Genomic DNA, 10,183 nt, shown 5'->3' on the forward strand with positions numbered 1-10,183 from the left:
TTTGAATTCAACGTTTTATTTAAGTTGACGTGGTTCTAGCATTACCGTCATATACTTTTCCCCCCCAGTTGTTAACTTGCAATTACATATATAGTAATATACTATGTGTATACACAAATTTGAAGCATAAAAAAATACAAATACAAAAACATTTTATAGGATAGTAGTATAGGAACAGCAGTGACAAAGTGGAGCAGAAGGCATTTCAGTCTGCTTCTGCTCTTTTTTTTTTTTCTTTCAAATTTTAAATATGTTTTGCAGATTGCACGCTCAAATTAAAGAAAAAAAAAATTCTACATATGTATCTTAGACTGAGACGACAGTCCACAGCAGCCTCAGTAAAAACATACTTGTGCCCATAAAGTGTTAGCTCTGTATTCCTCCCCACAAAAACCAAAAAAGAAGAATAAAAAAGGGGCACCAACTGAAATGTTACTGTGGACTGAACTAGTGTCCTTCAGTGGAAGAGGTGGATCAGTGCGCACATGCTAGGACAGCCGCACCTGCTTTGCGTTCGGTAGACGGAAAGTGTTTTCTAAAAAAAAAAAAATAAATAAATAAATTACAGCGCTGCGATGCCCGACGCTGTCCAGCGTCTCCTCCGTTGGTCAGCGTGGCCTGGACGTCATGCAACGTGGAGGCACGTCTCACAAGACACTGACTCAGTGAGCAAGCAAACTCATCACTCCACTGGGAAGGATTTCAAAAAACCGCTCAGATCAGCTAAGACACAAGGGTTGACAGTAACTAGCTAGGTTATAAAGAGGATAATGTAAACATACAGGTATTCAAAACCAGCCAAACTACACGGTGGTGCCACATAGTCAAGGTAAGTAAACGTGAAAGGTTATTGTTTAGAAAAAACACTAGCCATGTAAACGTCGCCTTATTCAGGCAATATAGAGAGAGGGCCGGGTGGACCTCTGTAAGAGTTATAGCTTGTATTCCACTATTAAAAGCCCTTTGTGTGTGAAATAGAGACTTAGGGAAAAAATAGCATGCACTGATAATGTCTGAATAGTACGCTCTTTAGTTTATGTACAATGTCGAACAAGATATGCTTGTAGCCCGGCAAAGTGAATCGCTTTATTTTTTTTCTTGTTGTTATTTTCCCTGACTGCAATTCAAAATGAAATTTTTGACATTTTGTTGGTCATTAATTAAAGGCAACATTGTCAAAAAATATGCTTTATAAACAAACAATATGTATATTCCGTAAGAACATTCAACTACAAAAGAGTTGAATTGAAGCAAAATGATTGTGTATCTTATAGAAAAAAAGTTGTTGCAAATCATAAGCTTAGAGCTTTATATCTATTGGATTGCATACTGCTACAGTCTGAAGTCACCATACGCTCTGTAGTCATATGGTACATAGATTGTGTGTCTATCTACACTCGATAATAAACTGTGCGTGGGTGTGAATTAGGGGCGTATGGATACCATTTTGAAGCCGATTCCAATACCAAACACCTTAATAACAGTATCGGTTTATACATACTGATTCTTTAAATTGACCAAACTGCTCAAGTTAGTGTCTTTAGAACAATAGAACAATGAGCTCTCGAAATCTTTAGCACATACTGCAAAAATGATAATTATTGGTGCCTTGTCAGGCCAGAATTAACACCAGCCAGTGATATCGATGCACCCCTAGTGTGAATGTGCCTTATATACACTGACAGATAAACTTTTTTGTTTACTCAATCATTCAATAAACTTAAACTTAGAAAAAAAAAAAGTCAAGACTACCTAATAACAGTCACTGTCATATAACTAATAAAGCAATTTTATGACGGCAGAGCCATAAAGTAATATATAAAAAAAGGACCTGATTCAGTCATCTTAAACGAAAGGCTTGCCATGATTTTGCAGTTACAAAAAAGACTAACTTCTCTCAAATCTTAGTCCGTCACTAAAAATGTCAGAATTGTTTCCCTCTCTCCAAAAACTATATATATGAAAAACTGTTCCAGTTTAACTGCAAGTCATTTGGAATGAACCCAACGATGGAAGACAAAGTTCAGCACAGCCTTTCGAGATCTCTTTCTGTCACTGCAGCAAGAACACCACCTCAAAAATACAGAGAAAAAAAATGAAAAATAAAAAAAATATCAGTACTGTAACCTTGAGTCGATATGGATGTTTCTCTCCTCCCTGATACGAAAACTGACTAACACTATGCAGGCTGACGAGAAATTTGATCACCTCTAGTCCTACGTACATTCTAAAAATACAAGATCCTTGTTAGTTTGTTTGTTTAAGAAGCAAAAAACAAAAACAAAAACAAAACGCCTTCACTGGTAAACACCACTGGTCAACACCATTTATCAGACACCTTGGTAGCTTTTGTAAGTTGTCAAAAAGACCAAAAGAAAACAAAACAAAACCAAGTCTGTTCTACTCCCTTCTCGGTTATGGTTTTGACCACTGAGGTTCAACTTTGACATAATATACATATCTCGATATTAAAACTGCTCATTGGACCGCAAGTTTCATTATTAAAATATTTTCAGTAAGTCAACGAGACCCTGAGTTAACTGTGGGCCAGATATGAACGAGGCCCTTTTAGCTCAGCTTACAACTCACGACATGCATATTCGTGCCTTCCTTATGGCCAAATGAAATCACTTTCCTTCCATAAACATGAAACAAAAAAAAAAAAAGTCCAGTTTTGCTGCGCAGGCACAAACAAGTGTCATTTACCCCAAAATCAACAACGTCCATTCCAAATACGCCAAATTTCTCTCTCATTGTGATGTCACACATGTCATTTCACTTAAGCGCCGGCAGGACCAAGCCATCTAAACGCACAGCTGTTTCACATTCGAGAGCCTTGTTCTTGAAGGATCTGTTAAAACAAAAAAGCAGCAACTGTTAAGTGGGCAGCAGGGTGAAGCAAATGAATAAATAAATAATTGGAAAGAGCAGCTCATCAGTCATCTTGAGCATTAAATATTTATTTTTCTGATTAGAATGCCTTCGCACTATGCCGTGAAGAACTACCAACAAGCCTAACCTCTAATATTACTCTGCCTACAGCATTAAACGACAATGATATTAAACATTAATAATGCATTAAATGAGCCAAAACGCTGAATTGAATATGAGAGAGGAGCGATGTAAGGACATTTTCAGGAGAGAGATGTTCTTGCAATGTGCAAGCTGCTGATGGGGGTGGGGGTGGGGTCGTTAAATATTGAGGAGGTTTTCCATCATTAACTCATCCTTGTGTCAGATAACGAGAGGGAGAAGATTGGACAAGCTGAGGGTAATTCTAGTTTGACTGGGGCTAATGAGCATGAGCAAAAAGCAAAAGGCAAGCGTGAAACAAATGAGGAAAAATCTATAGAAACCTAAAGAGCTAATGCGCAAATGAGACCTCACCGTTTTACTGTGGCATTTTTAAAGGGTTAACATACATCACCATTAACCCTCTCCTTATCTTCTGGATGTAGCATGGAAGAATGAAAATGCACTATAGAATAAGCACACTATTCAAACTCAGGAACATCTGTATGGTTTGACAATAGATCTGAGGTCTCTGGGCATGGATTAACTATGCTAACATAGATCTTCAATGGCATCTCGTCATACACCGGTCTTTTAGTCTTAGGCCCTATTCGGATAGGATTAGTCTTACATGGGGAGGTGGGATAATGTCATTTCACCACCATTCCTCTGTGATTTTAGTCTCGTCACTTTTATCGTCAACCCCACATCAGTAAAGATTCTGGCTCCTTTTACCTTCAGTAAAACGAGCAATATAAACAACCCCCGTTATATTAATCCTGAGTAAATCGACATGTCAGTATAAACACTATCAAATTCTGTGGAAATGCATTCTCTGTAGCTAAAATCAAGCCAATATGTATGTTACTGTCCTACATCAGGTGCACTCAGAACAGAAATTACAGAAAATTTTATCGATTTTATTCGGTGATGTTGACTGGTGGTCTTGAATTCCCAAGCTAATGGCAATGCTAAAGACACTGCATTCACTTAAGACAGCAAGGTAAAATACTAGGGTAAACGAAACGGCTAAATGAAATGTTTAAACATGTTTTCTACTCTTTTCTTGAGTAAAGTGTGTAAATCGAGTAACCACTCCGATCGCTATCATTTATACTATGATTTCTGAATCGTGCTAATTAGTCATAAACATTACAGACATTCTGTGGTAAACTGGCAAAACCCCACATCCTCATGTAAAACTAATCCCTTCCAAATAGGCTTTTAGTTAGAATTAAGGAAAAGTGGCATTAGCTACCACAAACAATACCAAATATAGAAGTAATGTCTGCTTTCTGTGCTTGTACTCCCTGCTGTGTACAAAAGATGAAGCAGAGCGGTGCGCAGATGCTCACCTTGGCCTTTTCACTCGGCTCACTGCTCGTGCCATACGACTGATTATGCAGCTCCTTGGAAACAACGCAGAGGAACTCTGCCTGGTCTTCATTTCCATAGTTATATGATGAGCCGATACTGACCAGCTGGAAGGAGGAGCAGAAGAGGACAAATGAGCTCAGGACTTTCCACAACTAATTTTCATTTGTGAAGAGCAGAGTTAGAAAATGCTGGCCACTTAATTCATTAAGTGATTCTGGTGATGTACAGCACTTAAGGCACACAAGAGAGAGGCACTATGTGACTATGAATAAACAAAGCACTGATAAAGAAAAGAATCAGTGTGGATACATCTGTAGCTGAGTTCTAAAAAGATAAAATGTGCCAACAAGGCACTAAGAGTATGAATAAATCTTGTACAATCACTAGAATTATGTGGATCACAATGAACTGTTAACCAAATCTTGTACTGACCAACACATTTTTGTGCAAAATTACTTGAAGATCTGCACAGGACAATGCTTTACATTGGAATGTAACAAGCGAGAACATCTACAGATAAAAGGCATTATTTTCAGTCTACCCACAGGCAGGTGAAAGTGCACACACATCTCAGTGGTGATCCCAGAGGAAGAGCTTAATGCACAAAACAGCCCAGACATGCCCGCCCAACCTTTCCACTCCAAACAACCACTTCCTTTCTCTCTTGCTACCGTCCCTCTCATGCATTTCACACTTCCAGCAGAAATACCACACCCAAAGGAAAAAAGCAATATAGAAACTATGTTTTCCTGCCGGGGGAAGAGTTTAATCAAAGACACTTTTTAAAACGGCCTACAGAGCCTACAGAATGAACACAAATTACTCACAGGCTGCTATTTCAGTACATCTATCACAGTAACCAAGTCAACTGTTTTCGGAGAACCATTTGAGGGTCAACTGATACACACAACCATGCAGTTCACAAAAAAGTACAATTTACAGAAAAAACTTGCCTTCCAATTGCAGCTATTCTTGATTTCTTGCAATGCAAAATTTGGCAAATTCTTATGAACTATAACCAACCACCATTAGACAACAACTAATAATTAACCGGCAAGCCTTAAATCAAAGATGCCACCAATCAAAATATCAATCATAAAATAGTTAGCTCCAGTTCAGAAATCATACATTGTAATATACAAAATATAACACTTAGGAGCACAAACATAAACTCAGTAACGATGGCTCTGGAAAGCCGTCCACCATGTCTATAATTTGCACACCCATGGACAAAATAGTTGTTTGTCTTACTGCTTCATCCTCTCAAAAAGTAGTCTCGAATACCACTATTTTTGGCCAAGCCCTTAATTTTTTAGTAGTCCTGTCTAACAGAACTAACTGCCTATTGTGCCCTCATGGCCTATTTAAAAACATCCCTCAACTTGAATGATAAACCTGCTAATAAAAGAAATGAAAATAATTGGAAACGTGATGAAAAAGTAAGTTATTTTTTTTAACTGATTGGAGCATTAGCCCAACAATTGTTTATTTGACAGTTTATGATAAATCATTTACATCCCTACTTCATAATTCATCTACTTTTTGTATGCAAGCTTTTCTGGCTTTTTGTACACTGCATAGTCACTTAACAATACTGCGACTCCCTTTGACACATCAGCACCACCTATTAACTGAGCACAGTTAATTGGTTTTGCTTTGTGGTTCAAATGTGCATGCAGCACTCAGATCCTTTTATGTCAACATCACTCTTCAGCAGCTTAAAGCTCTTCCTTTCAAGTCAATCACAGGTTCTTTTCAACTTCAGACACTCACCTGTTCAAACTTCCAGCCATCAGACATGGTGGAGACCATCTGAGTTAGTTCCTCCTCTTGGCACTGCAAGACTCTGTAGACATGTTTCATGGGAAGCTGGGAAGAGATGAAAGAGATAAATTCAGCAAAGACATAAATTTACTAAACCATCTTCTAAATGGCCTCAATTCTTTGCATGCTGTTAGAACTCTATCAAATACAGTCCACTCTACAGACATTCCCCATTGTAAAGCTTTTCAATGAGAGCAACACAAAAAAATGACGTTTGCAGTCCAAAAACACTGCTTTGTTACTTATTAGAGGTCGTGTTGAATTCATGAGTGGTCAGGCCCTGAGAAACAGTTCCCTCCAGCACAAATGCATTACACATTCCATGCTACTCCTATAGGATGCTAAATTTAGTGGCCAGACTGCGCTAATCACTGACCTCAAAAGATGAATTTATCTTCTGAAGAAACCAGCTAAGGAACGTGATAAGAGTTTGGGGTTCTAACAGCCTTCGAAGAATCAATGGCGTGGTCAACCCACACTTTATACAATGACACTTAAGGGAAGAAATTGTTGGCTCTCACCAACAAGCAATTCAAGGTCAAATCATCCAGACTACTCACCTGAGCTGTTTTGCAGTCCCTCTCCCTGATTTTGTCTTTGACCAGTTTTATCAATGATGTAATGTTGTAGAACTCTGCCTCTTCGAGAACACCTGGCGGGCGATAACACAGTTAAGTAACAATGAACATTCACATTTGGATCATACCTGCTAGGAATAATGAAACTACTATGAGGTAACTTGCATATCCAAAGAACAAATACAAAAATTAGTGGCCAACCCTTTTTGGCATGTCCAGACATGACAGCATTGTTATCATACCTTCTTCTGCAAGGCCTCTGTTGAGCACCAGCTTTCCATGCCTCAGATAATTGAGTACTGGACCGAAGTAAGTTGGGTCTCGGTCTATCAAATAAGCACCTGTTTCATCCTAGTTGGGAGAAATTGAAAGCACAAATAAAAAGTCTGGCTGGTAAACATGTTTAACAATGCATTACAACTATGTCTCTCTCAACAGCACATCACTTGACTTAAGAAAAGCCATACAAATACTTGCTTAACAGATTTGCTTACTGTACAAACAAATCACTTCACCAAAATGGCACATATGCAAAAGAGCTGTCATCTGGGGTCAAAACACTTCTCTTAAGGAGCTTAGCATGATTAAACCTGCCGATTCAAACAGGAACTGCTGTTTACTGGAAATGAAAATTAAATTAACCTTTTAATCAACTGGAGCTGAACACCTGTTTATTTGTCGGTTTACGATAAATCATTTACATCCCTATTTCATAATGCATTACTTTTTGTATGCAACCATTGCTGTTTCTTTTTTTTAAGGAGCTTGAGACAGTCTTATCAGCGACAAAGTTTTTACCATGTTTACAAGCACCACTGAACCCTACTTAACATCATTTGCAGTAGCCAAAATATTCACTAAAAGCCAGTTCAGTCAGTTGTGCGTTTTTTTCTTTTTTTTTTTTTACAGAATTAGCCTTTATGGTGAGGTGAGCAATCAACAAAGTTGCAGCCAGTTAGAGGGTCTAATCTGTTTACCAATTTATGCATTTTTTCTAGACTTCAAATATTATTACACTTAAATTATGCTTATTGTACACTCTTAAGTTGAGTTAACTAATGTCAAAATAAAAAAAATCTACTGCTACTTGTCAAGCAGCAGCATGTCAGGCTACTTAGAACAGTACTGCTTTAAAGGGGAACACCACCGAGTGTTGGCTGAGATGTAAACAAAGTCATTCAGAGTGGTTTGGTGTGAGATGCTCTGTTCTAGAGAAATTTACAGAGTCAGAATTATTCACAGTGGTGGTGATAGGAACCAGATGTCCACCTCTAAAAGCTCCCTCACAGAAACTTATTACATGATATGGTTAGATATATACTGCCCGATGTCTGACATATTGTTTTATGAAGTTTTGTGATAAAGTTTTGGCTTAAAGTGTATCTTAATAAATTCATGGCTGAGGGGTACATGCAGGATTTTGTATGGCAAAACAGTCCCCAAAGAAGACAAACAATAGTCCCCTTACTTTTTCAGATGATTATGCCTATTCAACCATCAACGTTACAATAAAAACTGTGTAGGTTCACTGGTGGTTTCGGACAGTAAACAAAATGTCTCAATTTGTGTTGTACACATTGAGATCCCTGGTTCCCATCACCACCACTGTAAAGAAATCTGAGTCTATAAGTTTCACTACACATGAACCATGTCACATCAAACCACTCTGAACGACTTTGTTCACATCTCAGGGACTTAATTACTGAGAAATTTTAGAAAATGAGTGGAATCCCCCCCTTAAAAATAATGTATACAAAAACGGTTTCGAATAGGAAAAGATGACCAGTACACAGCTGTAGCTATGTTTAAGAGACGACAAACAAAAGGCAACAACGCAACGTCCTGATCACGCTCAAGAGTGACGAAACGTTCAGCACATGCCTCAGGAGACAAACTAACTAAACAACATCCTTAAACAGCCATGGGTAGGCTATACGAACAAATAATACTTCAAAACCACGAGAATTAGCCAACATTACCTGTAACAGATAGCTTTACATAAGTTAGCTAGCTAGCTTGCTAGCTAACGCGGAACTTTTTGAATGCCTAAACGGACCGCTAGAGTTGTAAACAGACTAAAACTGTATTTTAACGTTGTAGCTTTATGTCAATACGTTATTTAACAAGTTACTTTGGCATGTGATAATTCCATTGGCAATTAACGTTAGCTACATTTGTGTGTGTGTGTTTGTGAAGCTAACGTCTACAGTTAGCTGGCTATCTAGCTAACTAACCTAAGCTAGCTAACTGTCGGTTCTCATTCACTCCAACGATAACCGGTGCTAACTCACTCGCTCTTAAACACAGTCAGCAAGTGTTTTGTTACTAGCTTTTGTCTCAATAACTGGCTATCAGAAGACCATCAATAACCAAATAAACAGAGGATGATTTGTTTAGTCATCGTAATTTGACGTGTGAATTTACTAGCCTGTAACCATTTAGCCCGTCCGATACCCGATAACATTAGCTGCTGCCGCTAAAGTCAGCTAGCCTGCCCCGCGCTGCCGCTTTTCCTAGGAAATCGGTAGACATGTGAGTTTTTCAACTTAAACAGACTAACAGAGGACGAGCTAACCCCGTTTCGGTTAGCCATCATCTCTGGTTAAAATAATGAGCAAATAAATAATGACAAATAAAGGAAGCCCAGTCAGTCGAGTGAATCAGCTCCTGCATGCTAGCTAACGAGCTTGCTAGCTAGCTATCTCCACTTACCTTATCGGAGTCGAGGTCGGGGTCGGCCTGGCACAGTCGGTAAAGAAAAGACTTGGGGTCTCTGCACAGCGTTTGTCTCGTCGTGAGGAAGTACGTGCCGCCGACGTTGAGGCGAACCCACTTTGACGAGCCGCTTCCAGACGACTGCATTCTCTCTCCCGGAGACAGGGCGGGACACCTCCGACCAACAGAGCCGCTCGGGTCAGGGCTCTTCTCCGCCATCCCTCCTTCCTCTCTCCTCTCCAGCAGCCTGACTGAACGCAAAGCAGGAAACGATCAGCAGCACACCGCCTGTGGCCCACCCACCCGGAGCCGCCTTGCCTCAGCTCACTGACTGAAGCGAGTTAGTGAGCGGTGTGTGACAGGACGGGGGATGAACTGAAGATGTGGACCATCGCTGGAGAATTCGTAGACATTTGTAGCCTAATAGACTAAAGAGACTTTGCTTTTACAACTGATATATAACAATACACTCACTGAATACTTTATTCTTGTACACCTACCTTGTATTTACATTTACTGTCCATTTTATCAGCTCCACTTACCGTATAGGTGCACTTTGTAGTTTTACACTTACAGACTGTAGTACATCTGCTTGTTTTTAACCTGTTCATCAACAATCAGGACCCCCACAGGACCACCACAGAGCAGGTATTATTTGGGTGGCGGATCACTCTCAG

At 39.3% G+C, this 10,183-nt stretch overlaps 1 protein-coding gene across 1 annotated transcript; it reads right to left on the reverse strand.

Annotated features, from left to right (window-relative positions):
• On the reverse strand, positions 1-9,783 carry kctd5a (potassium channel tetramerization domain containing 5a). Its single transcript, XM_036566801.1, has 6 exons — positions 9,504-9,783; positions 7,034-7,142; positions 6,774-6,865; positions 6,163-6,258; positions 4,368-4,493; positions 1-2,851 (listed from the first exon to the last, which is right to left on the reverse strand). The coding sequence occupies exons 1-6, from the start codon at positions 9,723-9,725 to the stop codon at positions 2,822-2,824; spliced, it is 675 nt and encodes a 224-aa protein (XP_036422694.1). The 5' UTR covers positions 9,726-9,783; the 3' UTR covers positions 1-2,821.
• Positions 9,784-10,183: the final 400 nt, after the last annotated feature.

Source organism: Colossoma macropomum, unplaced genomic scaffold (genome assembly GCF_904425465.1).
Source record: "Colossoma macropomum unplaced genomic scaffold, Colossoma_macropomum, whole genome shotgun sequence".
NCBI lineage: Eukaryota > Metazoa > Chordata > Actinopteri > Characiformes > Serrasalmidae > Colossoma > Colossoma macropomum.

Coding starts and splice junctions, on each gene's coding strand:
- kctd5a (XM_036566801.1), bottom strand. CDS start 9,725: ATGGCGGAGAAGAGCCCTGACCCGAGCGGCTCTGTTGGTCGGAGGTGT. Junction 7,143..9,503: donor CCGACCTCGACTCCGATAAG/GTAAGTGGAGAT, acceptor TCTCCCAACTAG/GATGAAACAGGTGCTTATTT. Junction 2,852..4,367: donor AGCCGAGTGAAAAGGCCAAG/GTGAGCATCTGC, acceptor TTGTTTTAACAG/ATCCTTCAAGAACAAGGCTC.